General features: G+C 42.6%; 1 protein-coding gene across 19 annotated transcripts in view; it reads right to left on the bottom strand.

The window, feature by feature from the left end:
- Window positions 1–241: 241 nt before the first annotated feature.
- COA1 (cytochrome c oxidase assembly factor 1) overlaps window positions 242–23,141 on the bottom strand; it is a 92,984-nt gene continuing 70,084 nt past the window's right edge. For 7 of the 19 annotated variants that reach the window (XM_055293335.2, XM_055293332.2, XM_063609617.1 and 4 more), the window contains 5 exons: window positions 11,156–11,208; window positions 10,091–10,190; window positions 7,781–7,929; window positions 2,826–2,902; window positions 242–1,930 (listed from right to left, as the gene is read on the bottom strand). In XM_055293335.2, the coding sequence (XP_055149310.1) occupies window positions 1,831–1,930; window positions 2,826–2,902; window positions 7,781–7,929; window positions 10,091–10,190; window positions 11,156–11,170 (441 nt within the window). In that variant the 5' untranslated portion in view covers window positions 11,171–11,208 and the 3' untranslated portion in view covers window positions 242–1,830. Of the gene's footprint in view, window positions 1,931–2,825; window positions 2,903–7,780; window positions 7,930–10,086; window positions 10,191–11,155; window positions 11,209–13,039; window positions 13,092–13,158; window positions 13,182–19,366; window positions 19,389–22,180; window positions 22,218–23,141 lie in introns of those variants that run through there. The other 12 variants (XM_063609619.1, XM_063609618.1, XM_063609623.1 and 9 more) reach the window with 11 other exon arrangements.

Genomic DNA, 23,141 nt, shown 5'->3' with positions numbered 1-23,141 from the left:
CAAGGAGCTCTTCACTACATAATACTATTTCCTATCAGGTGGATTAGAAAAGCCTCTCCATTAATTCAAACTCTACACTTACTTTTACTTCAGAACAGATGGCCAACCTAAGCCCTGGTTTTCTATAATTTGGCCATAGCAAAGAAACAAAAAAAATTCAAACACTAAGATAAAGTAAAAGTTGTCAGAGAACAGACAGATAGGAAGCAACACATAAATTCACAACATATACACAATAGGACACTGTAACTTAAAGAGCAAAAGCACAAAACTGTACAGTGCTCTGCCATTTATTTTAAAAGACTGTAGAGATTGGAATATTTATCTGAACACACTGACAAAAGTGCTCTCAGGGAAGCACTTTTCACTGTATAATCTACTCAAAGAACACACAAATATGTTTTTAAAGAAACAACTCCAAAATAGAGATAACTTGTAACAACTGAAGACCTCATACCCTACTAGCATGTTTAAGCTCATTTTTTTTTCTTTTTTTTTTTTTTTCTGAGAGGCTTCTCTTCAATGAATATTAAGAATGTAGGAAGGGAGCTCATGGCTGTCCTTCATTGTAGACAACCACAATGGCATTAAGCCTGCTAATGCTAAGAGGGTTAAACTGACCTTTTCAAAGCACAGATACCAGATTTCTGTTTTTGTAGGCTCTGGTGCCCAGAAGGAAGTTCTTTTGCTTTATAATACGTTTCCTTATAAGACTAATAAAACCTAAGGATACAATTCTCTAACATGCGGTTAAGTTGTTTGGAAAGCAGATGGATAAGAACCTGTTAGCTTTCTTTTTCCTTCCCTTTCCCTTTTTTCTTTCCCTTTTTTTTTTTTTCCTGAGACAGAGTTTTGCTCTTGTTGCCCAGGCTGGAGTGCAATGGTGAAATCTTGGCTCACTGCACTCTCTGCCTCCTGGATTCAAGCAATTCTCCCACCTCAGCCTCCCAAGTAGCTGGGATTACAGGCGCCCGCCACTACGCCCGGCTAATTTTTTTGTATTTTCAGTAGAGACAAGGTTTCACCATGTTGACCAGCTGGTCTCAAACTCCTCACCTCAGGTGATCCACCTGCCTTGGCCTCCCAAATTGCTGGGATTACAGGCATGGGCCACCACGCCCAGCCAGACACTGTTAGCTTCAAACTAACTTTCCTAAGTTAACTTTATATGTATATGTACACATATAAATTTTCTAAGCTTTCAAAATGTTTGGAATAAAAACAATTATTTTGCAAATCTTCAACGGGGCAGATGGTTGGTGTCTGAAATAGAAATAAAAACAAAGCAAACAAAATATTCCAAAGTGATGGAGAATGTCCACAAGCTACTTAACAACATGAATTCAAGGTAGAGTGAAAAACCAAAGTGGTCTTCCTCATCATTCTCAGGTCAATAATTTAGAAAAAAATCCCTTCGGTACTACTAGGCTTCAGGCTTTGTAATGAGGACTGAAAATTCCAGGGGAAAGGAAAAGGAAGAGAAAGGAAAGAAATGCGAACTAGCAAATATCAGCAAACATTAATTCTCATTCCTTTTATCATGTGCTTTTTTATACAAAGCACTTTCAAATACATTATCTTAAATTTATAATAGGAGTTTCTTTCGGATTCTTTGTAATAGGAGTTTAAAAATGACAAATAGCATTCGTTGTGCCCAAGTTAGAACTACACCAAAATTACCATGTGCTGGCAGATACAATCATCCCACTGGTGGCTGGAAAACTGGGTTGCAGGAGTGTCTGTCACTCAGATGGGCCACCACCCCAGTGGCCATATGGTAGAGATGAGGGAAGGATGGACTAGAAGCAAGCTGGGTCTTCTGGGTCGTCTCTAGTCCTTTTTCCCTTCATCACCGTTTTCCCCACTGAGCTTGAACACAGGAATCCGCTGACCATCCTTGAGCTCTAAAAAGACTTTGTCAAGGTGCCACCTGAGAGAAACCAAAAGCATAGTATCTCTAATCTATGAACGCTGAGGCAACAGCCATAGTCAAAAAAAAGGGGCGCGGAAAGCAGTTGTTTTGAATAATGCCTTAAATTTTTTTAAACATTATTTTGTGTGAGTGCTGTGTCAACACAGTTTTTAACATTCTACCATGGGCTCTCATTATTTAACCAGCTTCGACTTCAAGGCAGGCTTAACAATGACTGACAGGCGAATGGAAGGGACATCAGGAAGGAGAAGGAGCAGTTTATTTCTCATTTCCTAATTCACATTGACCTTCAGTTCCTGGCATGGAATCCAGCCAGCTTGTGCACTAATCCCAGGCTCAGAGGTCAGTGAGCCCAGGGTGAGCTAGGTGGGGCCTCCTGCTCCTTTTGTCCTTGGGAATTAAAACACAGCCTGGCTAAACAGCAAACATCTATGAGAGAGGCTTCCCATGGGGGAAATGAGTGGATGTAGCTATTGGCAACCAGACAAGCAAAGCCAATTAAGGGGTGGAGAGCTTATGCAAAGAATGTGATGAATAAATTCTGGAACAAGAGTCCATGCCCTTTATTCATTTGTAACAATTGAGGCAGTCAAGTGAGAAGCTGTAACATAGCATCGAATTATGATAGACCTAGATCACTATAACTGGAAAGTTTTACAAATTCAACGGCATAAGGAGAGGGCAATTCAGTAGACTGTGTGGATAAACTGGACTCAGCTAAGAGCCACAGTACTGGCTTGCTGCCCAGGCCACGAAGCTTTCAGTTTCAAGCTTGAAAAATAATTCTTCCTATGCCCACAGTAATTTAACAACAAATGAAAACTGAATCGGGGTTGCTTTCATCAGGAAGTCCTCCTCCCACTCCCCCTCTGCCATCACCTTCCCAGGATACCTCTGAAAGGGGCCACTTCTGGATGAGTGGACGTAGAGAAGGCCCTCTGACTTGGATCCAGAGACAGGAATCTTCAACTGTGGGTGTAAAATGACAGAAAGGAGAGATGTAATTGGATAATTATTGTCATTTCAGAAGATGACAAAATGATGCTTTCTAGAGCTAAGCCTATAAAATCCAGTGATTCTCCACAGAAGTGAGTTGTTTTCTAACAGCCCAGCTGGAGAATCCACTTGATTTTCCAAATGTCTTGCCCCTCTTTGGTTGGCTGGTAAGGTCAATGGCAGTCTTTCCATTTGGCAAGGAGGACTCCTATGTCAATGCTCTGGGTACTTCCAATGATCGCTCAAAAGTCCACTGTTAAAAAGGAGCAAACTCCTGATATATGCAGCAACATGGATGAGTATCAAAAACAAGCCAAGCCAAAGGGCTTTACACAGGAGGAATATATAACTATTTATGTTAAATTCTAGAACAGGCTAAACTATGCTGGAAACCTGTTGTTATTTTGATGGATTACAAAGTAATTTTCAAACATCATTTAAAAAAAAAGTGACTGCCTCTGGTGGAGCTGGAAGATGTGAGAAGGGACCCACTGGGTAGGGCACAAGGGAATTCAGGTGCTGGGAACAATCTACATCTAGATAATGGCTTGAGTGACACGACTGGGTCTATTTGTTAAAACTTATCAGATAGGACGCTTGGATTTGTGCCTTTCACAGAATGTAAATTTTACCTCAAAAAAAAAAAAAAAACAGGAACCATAACAAATATTAAACTCTACTTAATATGTGCTTATGTGTATGATGTTTGAAAATTACTTTGTAATCCAACAAAATAACAATATAGATTCATGGAAACAGAGCAAAATGCTAATTGTAGAATCCAGGTACCAGCTATAGGTACTCACAGTATAAATTCTTTTATCTTTTTTGTACGTTTGAAATTTTTCATAATAAAATGCCAAAAAAAAATTCACTGTTTTAAAGAGGGACCTATTGCCAGCAAACTGGTACATATTTTGACCTGGACCCTAAAGAATAGGCTTTAAAGAAAATATAATACATAAAGGCTTGTCTGAGAAAAACGACACGGAGTTCTCAGTTTCTCCTTCATCCCCAGCCCCACAGGCTGGGCTTGTACCACAGGGATGCTGCCAGGTGCTGCCATGCCCACGCCCAGGGAGTCAGCCTGAGAGCCCGTAAGCAGTTGATTACACTCCGATTCGGAAAAAAAATAGTGAATGCAATGTTTTTGGTTTCTCATGAAAACCAAAGAAGGTATGAGCCTCATGAAGGAGACACAGGCACAGTAATGAGGAAGCCCGTCATGAGACAGGCACCTCCCGGAGTGCCTTCCTGTGGCCAAAGATACCTCCCGGGGCAGGGGCAGGGGCAGGGGTGGGAGTTGGGGCAGGGAGTATCCCACCCAATTCCAAATTGCCACCAAGAGAAGAAACTACTGAGGTACACATTTGTGCTTTCCAAACACACCTGAAGGAAGGCACAGGATTTGGAATATGGCTCCATAACTCAGGTGAATAGGTAGTCACCTAGTCACACTTCAAGAACAAATCTTTGGCCGGGTATGGTGGCTTCCGCCTGTAATCCCAGCACTTTGGGAGGCCAAGGCGGGTGGATCACTTGAGGCCAGGAGTTCGAGATCAGCTGGGCAATATGGCAAAACCCCATCTCTACTAGAAATACAAACAATTAGCCGGGCATGGTGGCACGCACCTATAGTCCCAGCTACTCAGGAGAGTGAGGCAGGAGAATCGCTTGAACCTGGGAGGTGGAGGCTGCAGTGTGCCGAGATCACACCACTGTACTCCAGCCTGGGTAACAGAGCAAGGCTCCATCTCAAGAAAAAATTTTAAAAAAGAACAAATTTTCAGGGTCCCACTGTTTAAGTCAAGCTACAGCTTTTCTCTGGAAATTATAGAATTAAGCAACAGAGTATACACTAAGCATCTCTGGATGCTTTAAAAAATAAAAATAAAAAAAGGAAGGAGAAAGGAATGAGCAGAAGCAAGAAGGATTCTGAAGAAGAGCAAACTCTGAGGGGCCAGTGTCTGAACTGTGGGCAGCTGTGCTTCCGTGGGTAGATGTGACACTTTACAGGTTGGTTCCTTCACCAGCCAGACCTTGCCAAAGATTAAAGCAGGAGTTCTGGTAAAGCAAAGTGTTGGTCACTGGTGACTATCTCACACACATACTTGGGAAAAAATCCCAATGTATGACAATTACTTCATGAACAACTGAAACATCTCACCTCTGGAAAAACTGTAAAAACTGCAAATAAAGGAATTTGGGATAAGAGGGCATATGCTGTATACAGGCGTCCTTACAAACCGCTGATTATAAAGAAAGTAAGGACCCTGACAGAACGTCAAAGATAGTCCACAAATTGGAAGGCATGCACTGAGGCTCCAGGTGGCCATGATGCAGCAGACTCTGAACTCCTGTCACTGCAGAGTCACAGCATTTGGCAGCAGTAGAAGCCAGAACCTAGCACCACAACCAACATAGTCACAGCATGGCCAAGGCCCCAGGGATGAGGGGAAGCCCAGGAAGGCGCCCTCTCAGCACCACTGGGGCCAAGGTGAAAGCTGGAGAGAACAAAGCTCCCACCAAAACCACCATGGCGTCACCCTACTCTCACTGGGGTTCCTGAAGCACCAGATCATGGATGCTGCATCAACCAGCCCCAGCAAAGGCGCCTTTGGCACACAATTCCTCAGCGCTACAGCTGGGCTCTGTGCTGAGAGAAACGCAACAGCCAGACCTACCCGCTGGCTTTTCCAAGTTCTCAGGATTGCTGGGGTCTAGTCAAGTGACCAAAGGCAAGGAAGCACAGACGGGCTCCGCCACACCATGGGAACAATCCGGTGGCCTGGCACAGAGTGAGCACTCCACACATGCCCAGCCCTTCCCTGTGCTCCTCCTCCGGGGTGTCCTCTCTCACGCAGTGTCACTGCCGTCCTTCCACTCACATCCATGCTGGACACTGGACTATCACCTCTGACCCACCCACTCCTGATACATGACTGTTACCAAGTTCTGTCACTTGGATGCCACGATGCTTTCACATCCGTCTTTTGCTTCTCCAGGCCACACCTCTGGTTCATGCTCTCACCACTGCACACCAGTGTGGCCACATCTCTCTCCTAAAGGTGGCTCCCTGTAGCCAGTCCCTGGGCATTACCAATCTACACAAATCCACCTTCTTTTAAAACCGAATATTTTAATCAGAATACCAGAGCATGAATTGCTTTTGTAGTTAGAAAAAAGTCTCATTAGAGCTGGGTCCATTAAGAACATACTAAAAATAACAAAAAATAATGTAGGTCAGATCACCTCACTCATCCTCCAAATACTTTACGGGCTTCTGCCAGAGTCAAGCACACACCTTCCAAGATGACACTGTGGCCCCTTGGTGGCCACAGCCCCTCCTACCTGCCCACACCCACCTCGCCCACCTGTGCCTCCACTGCCATGTCACACTGACAGGGGACACAGTGATGAACTTTCCCGGGCATGCTGCTCCTCAGCCGGGTGTTCCTCTCCACCGTTCAAAGTCCTCACAGCCATCTCCCAGGCCTCAAGCCACTCCTCCTAGGCCTGCACAACAGTGACAGGGTTTGCCTCACCCTGTCTTACTCAGGAATTTTCAACTGTAAACCCCCAAAAGCCTTCTGCACCTCTATTCCCCACATAGCTTAGAATCATTTCTCAAACCAGAGGATATACTCAAAATATGTTTGTTAAACAGAAGAACAAATGTGTTTTACATGCAAGTGAGTGTGATCAAGTACAAAAAGATAAGTTATAGCTAAAAAAAGGGTTGGTATTCTGTGGAAGCAATGTAAATAAATACACTTTAAAAATCAAAGTTTAAAGAGTTGGTTATATTTGAATGAGCACTGACTGGATATAGATGCATTTCTCTTTTTTTTAATTTTAGAGACAGTTTCACTCTGTCACCCAGGGTGGAGTGCAGTGACATGATCCTAGCTCATTGCAGCCTCCAACTCCTGGGTTCAAGTGATCCTCCTGCTTCAGCCTCCTGGGTAGCTGGGATTATACGTGTGCACTATCATGCCTGGCAATAGATGATAGATAGATAGATAGATAGATAGATTGATTGATTGATTGATTATAGGTGTGCACTATCACACCTGGCAATAGATAGATAGATAGATGATAGATAGATAGATAGATAGATAGATAGATAGATAGATAGATTGATTGATTGATTATAGGTGTGCACTATCACACCTGGCAATAGATAGATAGATAGATGATAGATAGATAGATAGATAGATAGATAGATAGATAGATGATAGATAGATAGATAGATGATAGATAGATAGATTGATTGATTGATTGATTATAGGTGTGCACTATCACACCTGGCAATAGATAGATAGATAGATGATAGATAGATAGATAGATAGATAGATAGATAGATAGATAGATAGATAGATAGATAGGCAGGCAGGCAGAGAGACAGAGAGACCGAGAGAGAGAGAGAGAGACAGGGTCTTGCTGTGTTGCCCAGGCTGGTTTCAAACTCCAGGGCTCAAGCAATCCTCTTACCTCAGCCTCCCAAAGCGCTAAGAGCTATCAAAGCCAACATGGTAGCAAACCACCACTGGTCATTTCTCTACTACCTTCAATTCAAGATGGCGATGTCAGCATACCCACTGCATTCCCTGCCACATCAATTCCCCAGAATGGAAGAAAAGTATATAGAAATACATCTATAATATAAAATATATATTATATAAACATTAAAATCCATAATAGAAAAACTTTTTTTAAAGGTGCCAAACCTAGCTTTACTTAGTGGATTTTCCCATACCAAATCCTTAACTCCAAGACTTTCCAGGAGACAGTAGACTCTCCTCTCCTTCAGCAGGCACCAGCCCGCAGTTCGCAGAGAAAGCACGTTACCTGGGCATCAGCAATGTCCACGAAGTTTTCCCTGTCGATGAGCTTGAGATAATGGATGTTGAGAGGAGTGCCCAGAGCTTCCTGTGCCTCGGGATGGCTCTGCAGCTGCTCCACTGCCAACTTGTAATATAAAGCCCTGGAATGAAACTCTTAAGGACAAAAGACACACTTATTTTCTTTATTGAACTTGGTCAGGTAGAATCTACTACACAGAAAATTAAATAATATAATTGATGTACAGGGTAGAAACAGAAACGTGCAATCTGTGGATGGATGAATAATTAGGACCATCTACTCTAAACTGTCCATTTTACAGACTCAAAAACCAAAGCACAGGCAGGCAGTGTTTTGCAGGGATGTGCAGATGACCTTGGGCCTTGACCTCATGCAGACCCTTTCTACTTCACCTCATTTCTACCCTCACTCATTGCCTTATTTCTACACCTAAGGGGTTTGGTCAGCTCTTCTCTAAGTTTCCTGTCAAGTCTCTAAGTTTCCTCTAAAGTCCTATGATTCCATGACTTGTTCAAAGTGACATAGCTGGTCCACAGCAAAGCCGAGGCCAGAATCCATGACACCTGACTTCTAAACATTGCCTGTTCCACTAAGTTGAGACGTAAAATAGAAAGACCACAACATTAACAACAAAACCTTCAAGCCAAGAAACAGGATATGAGAATGTTCATTCATCGAGATTTAAGCCAACATTTCAACTCAAATTGCTCTCAGTCTCAGGAATCCTTCTGAGCCCACAGGCTACCTGGGAACTCCAGGCAGCACCTCCCTGAAGCTGTAAGTTCTAATAATCAGCTGCCCAAAGGAGGGAGCAGAGGCAGGCTTCCCAAGCAGGGTGTTCAGTTTGGCCACAGAAAGCGCTTCCCTTCTTAAGGTCCCATCACACTAATGAAGGGAAAGGTGACCTGACCCTGGAGTGGCCAAGGGAATCCCCCTCCTGGGCTGCTTCCCAGGAATAGGGATACAGGGAATACCACAGGCATGAACACGGTGCCAGCCATGATAGGAAAAGAAGGGACAGAGGCAGGGTCCAGACGGCTAATCTTTATTGAGTGATTTCTATGGCTAGGCACTGTTCTCAATACTCCACACATCTCACAATGTTCAATAGCTCTCGTGTTGTGAGATTCAATTCTCACCTCATACACAAGCACTAACATTACCACACATCACACCAATAAGGTAACTAATGCCCAGAAAGGTGACGGACTCCCCCATAAGGCCACGGACTCCCCCATAAGGCCACATAGCTGGTCAAGAGCTGGAGCCGAGATTCAACCATTCAGTTGGCAGTCGGCTGCAGTGCCCAGGTCTCACCGACTTAGCAGCCTCCTAAGGGAGAAAGGCTGTCACACCAGAAGGCTGAACCCTGACCCAAAAGTGCACCCATTCCTCTCATGTCCTGCCCCTGTCCCTTTGGCAGAGGGAAGAGGAGGCCAAATTATTCAGTCTGAATCATTCCTGGCAATGTTCATCTCAGGCCCCCTCCAGACTCTGCAACTCCACCAACTCTGCAGGATGGTGCAGAAAGGCTGGAGAGGACACTGGAGCCTGTTTGCTTGTCTGCTGGTGACACTCACATCCTGGGAAGAAGTGATTTTAATGTTGCAGAGTGGATGAGGAGGCCAAGCTGGGTGGGGATAAAGGAGCCTAAAAAAAGTCAGTCTAGAAAAAACTGCTGCCGCTTTGCCACCAGTAAGCATTAAAATGACCTTAAATGTCCTAGCTGCTGACAGTAATTGTGGCCTGTCTTTACAAATTCAAATTTGAGTGCAGTAGGGCTGGAAGCGGCATCTGTCAGGATTTTGCCATCGTGGTCTCTGCTTTTATTTTCTGCCCCTGCCAGAGTTCCTTGCTCATGGTCCCTCCTCCATTAAATCAACAGCAGAGAATGAAAGTGCAAAAAAAAAGCTGACAACACTGGACGCACAGCCACAGCTTTCCCCACCTGTGAACCATCTGGTATTCCCCTTCCCTCTGTCCTTTCTTTATATAATCTCAGAATCTTGATGGAGCCCCTGTGTGTGCACTGGACTGAAAGCCCATCGTGCTTTGCTAGGCTTCTTATGCAAATGAGTCCTGGTCCTTTTATTTGTACTCGTTGCTCCCGGAAAAACTGAGATTATAGGATACAGAGGAAGCTACAGCCAATGAAATGGTGGACTAGCCTTTAAAATCACCCTCTCCTCCTTTCTCTAATCTAAAGAAAGCATCTCAAGTATTTCCTCTGATGGAGGAGCAGGAGCAGGATTGCTAGGAGGAGGTCAGGCCGCAGGCGGCTGGCAGGATACTTACTTTGAATGAGGTAATACACAATGGCAAAGCCCCCGGCATACAACACACTGTGGAAAAGGATCCTTGCTCCCAGAGGCATTGACCGCCTGCTTCCTGCATACTTAAAAACAAAAGATACAAATTTATTGTAGGATTCCCAGTTTTGTGCCAAGGGGATTTGCCCGGCTTGGGCCCCTCAAGGAAAGAAGCATTAAGGAAGCCAGCAAGGAGGCCAGACCGCCCTCCCTCATTTGCTTCCTTTCCAAATGCCAGGGTTGGTTCTGGAGCCAAACTGAGTGCCCTCCTGAGGGTGCCCTCTCTAGAGTGGCCCATGTCCAGGACCCATGCTGTGGGGGCCCTGCCACCCCCAGCTGGCCCAGCACAGAGCGAGCATTCAGCCCACCATTCTGACAGACAGAGCCCAGACTGTGTGCCAAGCCCCGCGTGGCCAGGAAGCACAACCACTTTGTCTCAGGCCAACTGGTAAACAGGAAGCTTATCCTTTGTGGCAATGGCTGGTCCTGTAAGCCTGCGAATGGGCTGGAGCTGTCACTGGCTCCTTTCATATTTTGAAAAATGCACCACCCTCGGGATGAGGAAACTTTGGTTATGACTCAGGCTGAATGAACAGATGGAGGGATGCCAGCTCAGCAAATACAGCATACCATCCATCCACTCTTATAATATGTAAGAGTATCAAAATGAGTGTAAAGTTAATTACAGTAATGTGATCTGGGAAAAGTCATTTAGTTCTCATAATGAAAACGGTCAGAGCATCTCTGAAGAATGTATTAGTCAGATCTTGCTTAATTTGAAGAGAGCTCAACAGGGTGAGGCAGCCAGACTGGGTTATGCAGAGGTTCCCAGAGTGTTACAGCTTCCAACGCCAGCATGAGACACGAGAGAAAGACAAGAGCGGGAAACAATGCAGAAAATGTCCATCCCTCCTGTGAAGTTAAAGCACAAGTGACCCTAAAGACCAGGAGAAGCCCATAACTATTCAGGGAGTGACTTTCTTCTATTGTCTAACTTGAGAATACCCTGGCAGGTTCTAGTGGGGAACTTGGCCCTGGAATATTCCATTACCTTTTGCCACATCATAGCACAACTCTCTTGAAAATCATCAAAGGCAAGTTGTCCTGCAATTAGAAAAGATTTTACATTAAAATCATTTTTTAAAGCCCAGTTCTCTCTAGTCTCATACAGCCAAGATTTATTACCAACCCAAGCTTTAGAACATGAACAAGAAGTTAAATTTCAACTCTAAAACAAGCCTTGTCTGTGAAAGGCCCTGGTTTTTCCCCCTTCTGCCAAATTAGGAAGAAAAAACAAAGCCTGCGGGTTTCCTGTGTGTGTCCTATGTAGTTTTTGTTACAGCAACCAAAGAACCGGTGTGCACAAGGGAGAACCACAGGCAGCAAGTGTTTTGACCACAGCACAAACACAGGGCCAATCAACAGGAGGCTGGACCCGCAGAAGCAAGATGCTAGCAATAAAAGCTGTACATGACAGAGTGAAAACAGCACTTCAGAGTTAAAAAGAAACAATAGTACAGTAAAACTATACATGGACTTTAACAATATTGATAATACCTAACACTTCTGTCTCTTACTATTATGTGTCTTGTACTATTCTAAGCACTTTACGTAATTCATTTAATTCTCACAACCCTTTGAAGTAGGAACTATTATCATCACCCTCATTTTACAGATGAGTAAACTGAGGCACAGAGAGAGGGGTTAAGTAACATGCCCAAAGGTGCACTAATAAGCGAATAAGTGGTAGAACTGGGATTCAAACTCATGGAGTCTGGCTCCAGCATCTGCTCTTTCAACCACTGTGGTACACTAGCTTTAAGATATCTAATTAAAGCAATATTAAAATGTGAAAACAGTGTCTCTGAGCTAAAATATATTCTTACTGTTCAGTGTAAAAGTCCTTGGCAGGCATGCCTTTCCTGCTATTTTTGCAGACAAGGTGGATACATATTTGTACCTTCATTCCTTCTTTTGTTTAGCAAACGGTTACTGAGGATCTGATCTGGTCAGACAGTAAGAATATAAAAACAGTATCAAGATATAAGGAATTTTCCTTGGTCCTGAGGGGAATACAGACAATTAAACAAATAATTATAACATAGATCTATCACATGCAACTGCACAGCTATGCACTGCACAACCCTTGTAGGGCACCATGCACATTAGAGACATCAAAGATTTATATCTTTATTAAGACAGTTTGCCAACAGTTGGAAGTACTATAAAGTATCTTGAAGAAGGGATGGGGATGGATGTCTTTTTCTAATTTGCACAAAGGTGTCTTTTGGCTAGCAGCAGCCTGGTTAGTGCAACCAGACAGATGCACCGAGAGGAAATAACACTCAGGAAGTGGTCGACCTTGCTGCAGGGAATCAGCAGAGGTTTCACAGAGGAAGTTTACCTTGAGAAGAGAAAGGTAAAAAGAGTAGAACAGCTTCAGACCCAGGAAATGACAAACAAAGGTAGAGTGGGCAGAAACAAGAACTGCTGAAGTGTGAAGCGCAGGAGAGAAGCCATAGGAAGCAGGTCCAGAAATGGAGGGGCGGCAGCATAGTGGGTGATTACTGCTAAGAAAGACCCTCGAGACCCTGAGCTGTTGGACTCTGCAGATGAGGGGCTACAGAAAAATCTCTCTGGGACAGGGATGGGCAGACAGGGGAGAGAAGGCAATGTAGCAGGACTGCCAGAGGACACCAAAGCCCAGAGCTAAGACCAAGGTAGCAAGTGTGCCACAAAAGGGTGGTTTCTTAAAATATTTAGGATGGGTCTTATTTATTTACTTATTTTTATACTTGCTCATTCCAAAAAGGATGATGGAGCTAACAAAGATACATACTTTAGAAGAAAATAGATAAGGAAATGAAGATAAATGAAAAATAACATTCAGAAAAGAAATAAGGCTGAAATAAAGTAAGAGCACAATAGGACATACTGTCATTCACTATGCATTTCCTTAAGGTGCCACATATTTGACACGGCTTCCTATCTGCTCAGCAGACAGGGAAGCTTGAGGAGCTACAAGGTCCAGAGTGTCCGTGGGGAAAGGCAAACCTGCCGCTGAGTTGGAAGACAACAGCTGCTAAGAATACACGAAGCCTCAGCCCTCGCCAAGACCCAGAGATTCTCTCGAGTGACTGGTGTTGCAAACATCCTGTATTAAAAACAAGATAACAAAAATAAAAAGTTCCCAACTTCCAAATGACTGTTTTATAACATCCAACTATGAAAGCCACACTCATACTCCCCCACCACCAAAAAAAAAACAAAAAACAGAAGAATTCTTTTACAAGCAGCCAAAAGAGTAAGGACTCAAGAGTGCTCAGGCAGTGAGGATCAACCAAGTCTCCCCAGAGCCCTTCCACGTCAAAGCAGAGGTTGGGGTGTGAGTGGTGGGCAGGAAATGGGTTCAGGGGTGAGTAGGGGGCAGCAGGGGCTCCTTTTCAACTAGCTTCAGTTTACCTGCCCCTTCAGCTGCCTTTCGAAGAATGTTAGGTAGCCCCCGATCTCACAAAAAAACAAATATTCAAAAAGGCACTGTAGAGGAATAGAGATGGATTTTAGGCTAACTGCAGGAATGTTACCTCTTAGAACTAGTCTTCTAGTAAGATATGAAAATTTAAAAATGTGATGTGCCATTCTCTGCGATAAACTCAAGTTCAATCAGTCTACTACATTGCCAAATAAGGGCAGATTTATTTGCTTAACTGTTCGCCAAAAGGCAAGGGTTGCATCCGTATTGAAAATCAAGGAACTTGTTAGCTACAGGAAGGTGGCACAAAGCACTGGCCAAGGTCTCTCAGGAAAGCAGTCTTAGCTCTGCTCTGATACACAAACGGGTGACTTTGGCCTCCAAAGGCAAATAGTTTATAAACCTTTTCCAAAGTACTAAACCCTCTCTAGAGCCAAAGCACAGTCTGCTAAACAGATGCAGCAGCTAATCAAGCTGGCACAGGCTGGAGGATCCTCCTGTCAGCCTCCCCAATCAACAGAACAGCCAGGGAGTTCAAGCCATAGACAGGATCCCACAAGGCAAGGGTGGAAGCAGGAAGGTGGTGCAACTTCAACCTGGGAAGCACATCAGAATCACAGGAAGAGCTTAAAAAAAAAAAAAAAAAAAAAAAAAAAAACAAACAAACGGCCAGGTGTGGTGGCTCACGCCTGTAATCCCACGTTTCAGGAGGCCAAGACAGGAAGATTGCTTGAGCCCAGGAGTTCAAGACCAGCCTGGGCAACATGGTGGAACCCAATCTCTACAAAAAATACAAAAATCAGTCAGATATAGTGGCGTGCACCTGTGGTCCCAGCTACTCAGGAGGCTGAGGCAGGAGGATGGCTTGAGCCCAGGAGGTAGAGGTTGCCGTGAGCCGAGACCATGCCCCTGCACTCCAGCCTGGGCAACAGAGCGAGACACTGTTTCAAAACAAACAAACAAGATAGATGTCCAGGCCACACCCAGACCAATTAAAATAGAATCGACAGGGGAAAGACCCAGGCAATGGTGGTTTTTAACCTTCTCAAGTAATCGTAATATGCAGCCGGGCTTGGGAATCAGTGGTATACTGGGAACAAAGCACATAAAGCAACATTACAGGTAGCTGAAGCAGGAGCAGGGCCAAAAGCCTGGCTATGAACACAGGCCATGTGACATTCCCAGCAGGCCTATTAACACCCAGAGTCCTCTAAAGCAGCGCTTTGCCAAGCATAACCTATTCACTTCACCTCTGTTCCTCTGGGTAACATGGCTGGCCTGGCTTGTCCTACATCTGGGTAACTACTATGGACCAGGCACCATGCAGGATGTTTTATATGCACTACTCCTGGTTCTTAAAACAATCATGAAAGGTAGATATTATTTTTGCCTTTCTGAACTAGAAAAAAAGCCTTAAGAAAGAAAGGTTCTGAAACTTGCTTATAGTCATGCAGCTATTCCCTATCAGAGAACTATTACATGCATCTGTCTGACTCCAGAGGGCATGGTCTCTCCACTGAGCCAAGACCATGGATTTCAGAAGAATCAGCTTCTCACACAGGTAGGATGTGCTGTCCAAAAGCCATTTCCATCTGCCAGAAGCAAATCACTGCTACTCTGGGAAATAGTTTTAATCAATATATCCCCAAGTTATAATTTAAGGGAACAAGGTAAAAAAAAAAAAGAGATACAAAATCACTTAGAGACTACTGGGAGGAAATGGAGAGATGGTTCTTCCCTATCGTTGAATGGGCATGGCCCACTGCTACTATCACCCTGGGGATTACATATCGTCCAGCCTTTAAAAATCGAACCGTTGTCAAGGGTCAGGGTGAGAGGGGGTGGGGGGATGGTGGAAAGATAGTACAGAGAATTATGCTTAAGACAATAGAGATTAAAAAAGTAAGGCAATATAAATTAAAATGAAAAAGAATAAGAAACAAAATCCAAAAGGCCAAAAATAAAGATTAAAAATTTGGCATTTAAGAAAAAGAAGTATGTGGCTCACACCTGTAATCCCAGCATTTTGGGAGGCCGAGGCGGGCGGATCATGAGGTCAGGAGATTGAGACTATCCTGGTTAACGCAGTGAAAGCCCATCTCTACTAAAAATACAAAAAATTAGCCAGGCGTAGTGGCGGGCACCTGTAGTCCCAGCTACTCGGGAGGCTGAGGCAGGAGAATGGCGTGAACCCGGGAGGTGGAGCTTGCAGTGAGCCAAGATTGCGCCACTGCACTCCAGCCTGGGTGACAGAGCGACACTCCGTCTCAAAAAAAAAAAAAAAAAAAAAAGTATGAATGGCAAAAACAAAATAAAAGAAGGCTACACTTTTCTGAAGAATGAAATGTCTCAAATTTAAGGGAGACAAAAGGATAGTACTAAAAAGCAAAATGATAAAAGCATGCGAGTAAACACGATAAAAGTTTTTTTTAAGTAAAAGACTATGAAATTAAGCATTTTAAAAATTAAGTATACAAATGTTAGCGCTGACTTTTTAACCACATTTTGGCTCTGAAATCATGGAATAACTTGAATGCTTGTAGAGGAAAGGCTTACTGTAACCTTTTATTCTTAATCACGAGGCAAGCTCCGTTTGTTAAGCTGAGTTAAGAATGTTAATAAAAGGCTGTCCAACACCCTTTCTACAGGTTGGCGCAAAAGTAATTGTGGTTTTCGCCACTGAAAGTAATGGCGAAAACCACAATTACTTTTGTGCCAACCTAATATCAGAGATGTCTGCTACTCATCCCATGAAGACCAAGACTGCCTGGAGAGAGGGTCCCTGTGCCAACGGGAAGGATTAATGATTTTTTTAAAGATTAACAAACTGTAAAATGAAGGCAGATGCCATTTAGTTTAAGAGGGCATCAAGCTACCATTTCCTGATATGACTTCACAAATTCCATTTAAAATACCTATAAAGATACACACAAGAAAAGACAGAAAGTAGGGCCTGCTTGGAACCATAACAAGTTGCAAAAGTCTGAGGAAATTTCCACTAACCACAATGTAAGTGAAGAGAGAAAGAGAAACATGTCCATGGACAAATGAACCCTGGCACAGCTGGCCAGAAAGCATGTGGGGAAAGGGTTTGGTCCTTCACCTCTCTCACACCCAGCTCAAAGTTTCTGGGTTTGTAGCAATCAGGAAACAGGCTGGCCAGCCCCGAACTGGGTATGAGTCCAGCTTCCAGAGACAGCCATTGTCATTTCCCCACCCCACTCTGTTTCTATACCCATTCAGAGACTACAATCCTAAGTAAACCCAACAGTAAGGAGAGGCAGGACTGGCAGCGGTGCAATAACAAACTCACTCTAAGAAATACAAGAATATGGAGAAAAATATCACTTTGGGTACTTAATTGGTTGTAGAAAGACTGCCTGTAAGAACCACACATGATGGGAACAAAGGACCCTACACACAAAAGAAGGAAAGGGAAGAAACTCAAATAAGGAGTGATTTCAAGGAAACTCACAAACTAGAATTAACATAGCAGAAAGCCAAATTCATAATGAAGTCATATTCAGGAAGTTATTGAAAAAAAAACCAAATGCATAATAAAGAACAAGAATATAAAAATGAAGAGCAAGAAAATGGCAAGTGGAGATTTAGAAACTAAGATCTATTCAACACATCATTGCTTCTGGTGTTAAATAACATTAGGAGATATACCTAATGCTAAATGACGAGTTAATGGGTGCAGGAAATCAACATGGCACATGGATACATATGTAACAAACCTGCACATTGTGCACATGTACCCTAAAACCTAAAGTATAATAAAAAAAATAAAATAAAATAACTAGAGTAAATGGAAGATGAGATAAAACAAAAATGATACTAAAAGAAAACTTGAAAAAAGACAAAAATGTAGAACATGTTCCAGTTCTGTTCACCAACACCTCCTGGTAAAATTTTACATACCATTTTCCCAAAAGGTATACCAACAAAGGATGACATATTGGAGTAGCCTTAGGCTTCTCTGTAACTACAAATTCCTGAGAATAAAGGCCCAACCAAACTGTGTGAAGAGGAGGACATTATAAATTTGGCACAAACTCAAGATATTATGTAATCTATATAGATATCCTAAAAACATTATTTAAAAATACATTGCAACTTATTGAAAAAAAATCCAAATTCCTTAAAAATAATGGCATATTAAGACTAGCAGCATGCACTGAGACCAGTTAGTTTAATACAAATAATTGTTTACTTATAAAATGAACAGAAACATCTAGTGTTTTATTATTTTACTTTTTATTATTTTAATTATTTTTAGCATTTTAGATGGAATCTCACTATGGTGCCCAGGCTGGTCTTCAATTCCTAGCCTCCAGTAATCCTCCTGCCAAGTACTAGTACCCCGTCTCTACTAAAAATACAAAATATTAGCCGGGCGTAGTGGCATAGTTTTTAAAAAGACATGCAATATTTAAATTTACAAAACAGCCTAAAATTCCAGATATTGCCGGGCATGGCGGCTCATGCCCGTAATCCCAGCACTTTGGGAGGCCGAGGTGGGCAGATCACTTAAGGTCAGGAGTTCGAGACCAGCCTGCCCAACATGGTGAAACCCCCATCTCTACTAAAAGTATAACATCAACCGGGCATGGTGGTGAGCGCCTGTAATCCCAGCTACTCAGTAGGCTGAGGCAGAAGAATCATTTGAATCCTGGAGTCAAGAGTTTGCAGTGAGCCGAGATTGCACCACTGCACTCCAGCCTTTGAGACATTTTCCGTCTCAAAAAAAATTTAAAACTCCAGTATTAACATATAAAATGTAGGTAAAGACAGCCCCAGTGAACCACACCTCCTGATAGTTGTATCTTCCCCCAATTAATCCAACTGGCTGTATGACTTGCTTCAACCAACATAAGGAGGCAGAATTGATGCTGGAACCATTCCATACTCCACTTTAAGGAGGCTTGGCAGTTTGCACTCTGGCACTCTTGGGAAGCCTCAGCCACTGTGTAAGAATTATGGTTATCCTGCTAGTGGGGTTCTTGCTACACAAAAAGACCATGTAAGAAGCCACTCTGTGAGGAAGAGGCCTAAGATGGGTGGGAGGGAGAAGATACCCCACTGTTCCAATATTCCAGTTGAACCCAGTCATCCCTACCAAGGCACTAGCCATGTGAATGAGCTGTCATGGACATTCTAGTTTAAGTGGGCTACCAGATGACTGCAGTACCAGCAGAACATCCATGGGGCAAAAGAACCATCAGCTGATCCAACTCAACCTACGGAATCATGAAAGATAATAAAATTATTTTAGTTGTAAGCTACTAAATTTTGACATGGTTTGTTATGCAGCAATTGAAAATGGAAACACCTTTTACAATATCTTCTGAAAGGATTTTTAAAAACCTCTTTCAGATATGTTACTTTTAAGAGCAGCAATTTAAAAAGCAAAGAAAGACTTAAAAATAGAAGACTTGGAACATTCAAACAAACACAAGGAGGGTAGAAATATTCAAAGAGTTAAATTTAAGACAAAATGTAGGCCGGGCATGGTGGCTCATGCCTGTAATCCCAGCACTTTGGGAGTCCGAGGCAGGAGGACTGTTTGAGTCCAGGAGTTCAAGACCAGCCTGGGCAACACAGTGAGACCCTATCTCGAAAAGAAATAAAATAAAATAAACCAGTCAAGAACAGAGAATTTGAGTAATATAGTCTTTACCTTGCAAGGTACAACATGTGTGTATGTGTTATCTGTGGCGATATATGTGTAAATACTAGCCGGTAGCACACATCCCATAAAGCTTTGTGGGACTGACATAAACCAACCTGTTTTCACTGCCCTGTCCTGTGACTACTTCCGGGAAAGTAAATCTGAACCACTCTGGAGAGGGCAAAGCAAGTGTATAGATTAGCAATTATATATCTTAAATCAACTTCATCTGAACCATAGTGGAAATCTCTCCCATACTACTGCAAGTGGCTAACCATTATCCCTAATTTTGAAAATTACGGTAAAAATTTGAAATTTAAGTTTTAAATTAGAAGATGGAAGAACTCAAATCAGTTTGATGCCATTTTCAATGAGAATAAAACAAACTGAAAATGTTAACAGTTGTTACCCATTCATTCAATCAACAAACATTTGCCAACTGCATCCAAAACCAGGCGCCGTGCTAGGCACTAGAAATAAAAAAAGAGAACAAAACAGACAGGGCATTTATGGACCTTACCCTGTGCTGTAGTGTGAGGAGACACAAACAGTAAACAAATAAGATCACTTCAGTTAGTAAAAAGTACTTTTAAAAAAAAAATAGGATGTTAAGGGAATAAGAAGAAAAGCCACAGACTGGGAGAAAATATTTACTAAAGACATCTGATAAAAGAATTGTTACCCAAAATATGCAAAGAACTTGTAAAATTCAAAAATAAGAAAATGAACAACTTAATTTAAAAATGGGCAAAAACGCTGAACAAACATCTCACCAAAGATATAGAGAAGGCAAATAAGCATATGAAAGGTGCTCAACATTATATGTTTATTAGGAAATTGCAAATTAAAATGAGAGGCGGAGGTTGCAGTGAGCTAAGATCCTGCCACTGTACTTCAGCCTGAGCGACAGAGTGTGACTGTGTGTCAAAAAATTAAAATTAAAATAAAAAAAGTCTATTTTATTTATTTTTAAAAAGTTACCACTGAAGGCCCGGCGCAGTGGCTCACACCTGTAATCCCAGCACTTTGGGAGGCCGAGGCAGGTGGATCACGAGGTCAGGAGATCGAGACCATCCTGGCTAACACGGTGAAACCTTGTCTCTACTAAAAATACAAAAAATTAGCCGAGCATGGTGGCGGGCACCGGGAGACAGAGGCAGGAGAATGGCGTGAACTTGGGAGGAGGAGCCTGCAGTGAGCCAAAACTGCGCCCACTGCACTCCAGCCTGGGCGACAGAGCAAGACTCTGTCTCAAAAAAAAAAAAAAAAAAAAAAGTTACCACTGAAAAGAAATTAGCTCAAAGATGTGATAAAATGTCATCTGAGAACAAATCAAACCTCTCAAAACTAAGATAAAACATATGCTAATATTCATAATGAATTATAAAACCCAAATACTGAATGAAATCGAACTGTTTTCTAAACTGCACTTTCTTAAGACCAAATAACATAGTAAGGGTTGTTCTCCCTCTAAAATCTACTCTAATTTCACTCCTACCTCTCGCCAGTGCTCACTATCAAAACCTTGAAATATTCAAGTGGGAAATGCCATGTGAAGACTCTCTCAAAAATAAGCAAACAAATAAATATCATGACATACTAGAATTTGAAAGGGGGAAGCGCAATTTTAATGTGGCAGTGAAGAACGGCACCTCTGCCAAGGTGACATGTGAGACTGGAGGGATCATTTGAAAACCAGGGGAAGAGCACACCAAACACGCCAAGGCCCTGAGGCAGCCACAGGCTCGGTATCTTCAAGAAGCAGAAGGCAGGCTCGTGAATGAGGTGTGGAAGAGGAGGCCAGGCAAGAGGGCAGGGTCTTCATCATGCAGGTTTTGTAGGTATGGTAGGGAGTCTGAATTTTACTCAAAGTGTAATAAGAAGATGCTGAAGGTTTCAATCAGGAAATGACACAGTATGACTTGCTTTTTTGTTAAAGATTTCTCTAGAAAGGACAAGAATAGAAGCAGGGAGTCCAATTAAAAGGCTCCATGGCAGAGCTGGTGGTGGCTTGGACTAGCTGGTAGCAGCAGACCTGCAAAGAAGTAAATCCACTTGAGATATGAAGCAGAATTAACAGGACTTGTTGACAAATTATTAACAGAAATTGGGGAAAGGGTGAAGGACAAGGCACATAGCTGAGTGACTTCTGAATTTATCAATATTATCCTTAAACCTCCTTACAAAAAACTTGAGTATTCAAAACTACCATGCAGTTGGAACTTAGTAATGATAAAGAGTCTTGATGGAAAGTTTTAAATAGAAAACCATGATTTCTAAATCATTAGTCATGACATCTGCTTGAACAAATACATTTCAAGGCCATTCTCTTGCCGATTTTAAACCACAGCAAGAAGGTATTCAGTACTTTCTGGCATAAAAACTTCATAGAATGGACTCTGATTCATAACCATTTTGCAAATGAGTATGAGTAGGGCAAACCCTATTAAACATTTACTTCAGCATTCCTATTAAGAGCCTCCCTTTTAGAAAAAAAATTTATAAAAATAAAACAATTTGGTATCAGTGACTACAAAAGGAATCTGGGAGGTTTGCTATTGACTCCTCCCTCCCTAGAGTCCTCCCTTTATTCTCACAGACTCAGGTGTTTGCCTTCTACTTCTCTGGAGAGTCCTCTCCCCTCCCCTGCCTGTTTTATATAGCCCCCCATTCTGTATTAGGGCAGGAATTGTGTCCTCCCAAAATTCATATGTTGAAGCCCTAATTCCCAGGTCCTCAGAACATCACAGTATTTGGAAAAAAGGTCTTTAAAGAGGTAATTAAATTAATATGAGGTTTTCAGGGTGCATCTTAATCCAATAAGAAATCTGGACTCAGACATACACATGTACAGAGAAAAGACTATGTTAAGACAAAAGGAGAGGGTGGCATCTACAAGCCAAGGCAAGAGGCCTCAGAAGAAACCAAACCTGACGACACCTTCATCTTCAACTTCTACCTCCAGACCTGTGAAAAAATATATTCCTGTCATTTAAACCACCCAGTCTGTGCTATTTTGTTAATGACGGACCTAGCAAATTGATACACTCTATATACCCTTTCCTACTCTCCGACCCCAAGAACATCTCATTCAAGGGCATGAATCTAGGTCTACTAAAATAATCCCCACATCTCTATCTCCAGGCCAGGTGTCCCTTCTGCACTAGTAAATACTTCACAAGTCCCCATGTGAGCTCCTGCCCTGACCCTCCTCCACTCCACACCAGCTCTCCCCTTCCTGCATTCCCTACTTGGTGAATGGAACCAACCCAGGTGCCTAAATCAGATACCTGGAAGTCATCCTCATAAAAACAAAAGTGGCTTCCATATGTTTACTCAACATGCAAGAAAGAGCTTTGCATGTATCTTATCAAATCTTCTTAAGGGTCTTATAAAGCAGGAATTACTCTCCCTATTTTGTAGGTGAAGAAGCTGAGATTTGGGTTAATTGTCCAGAGCCATTCCTTTAAGAAGTGACAGAGTCAGGATTTGGGCCCAGGTCTGCCTGACTCCAGGGCCTATGCTCCTAACCTAAATTACCCCCCAATCTAATCAAGCCCTCTCAAACCCACACAATCTGTTTCCTAAATATCTTTTGATGTTTTTCACCTCATCTTTATCCCCCAAATGCCCTAATTTGGCTCCTAAGTATCTCTTTCAACCAAGGGGTTATCAAGACTGCTCTGCCTTTGGCCTCATTCCTCTCTAGTCTAGAATCCTTCTAATACAGAAAACTGATTGTATCCCATTCTTCAATGGCTCCCCATCCTATTCAGAATAAAATCTAAGCTTCTTTGCATTACACGGTCTTACTGCCCAGTTTCCTCACCACATTCTTAAATCCCAACCACCCTCCTGAGTTACACTGAGCAGAACATGGTAAGTGCCACA

The sequence above is a fragment of the Symphalangus syndactylus genome, chromosome 9 (genome assembly GCF_028878055.3).
Source record: "Symphalangus syndactylus isolate Jambi chromosome 9, NHGRI_mSymSyn1-v2.1_pri, whole genome shotgun sequence".
NCBI classification, from domain to species: domain Eukaryota; kingdom Metazoa; phylum Chordata; class Mammalia; order Primates; family Hylobatidae; genus Symphalangus; species Symphalangus syndactylus.
This window is presented reverse-complemented; position numbering and strand designations above follow the sequence as displayed.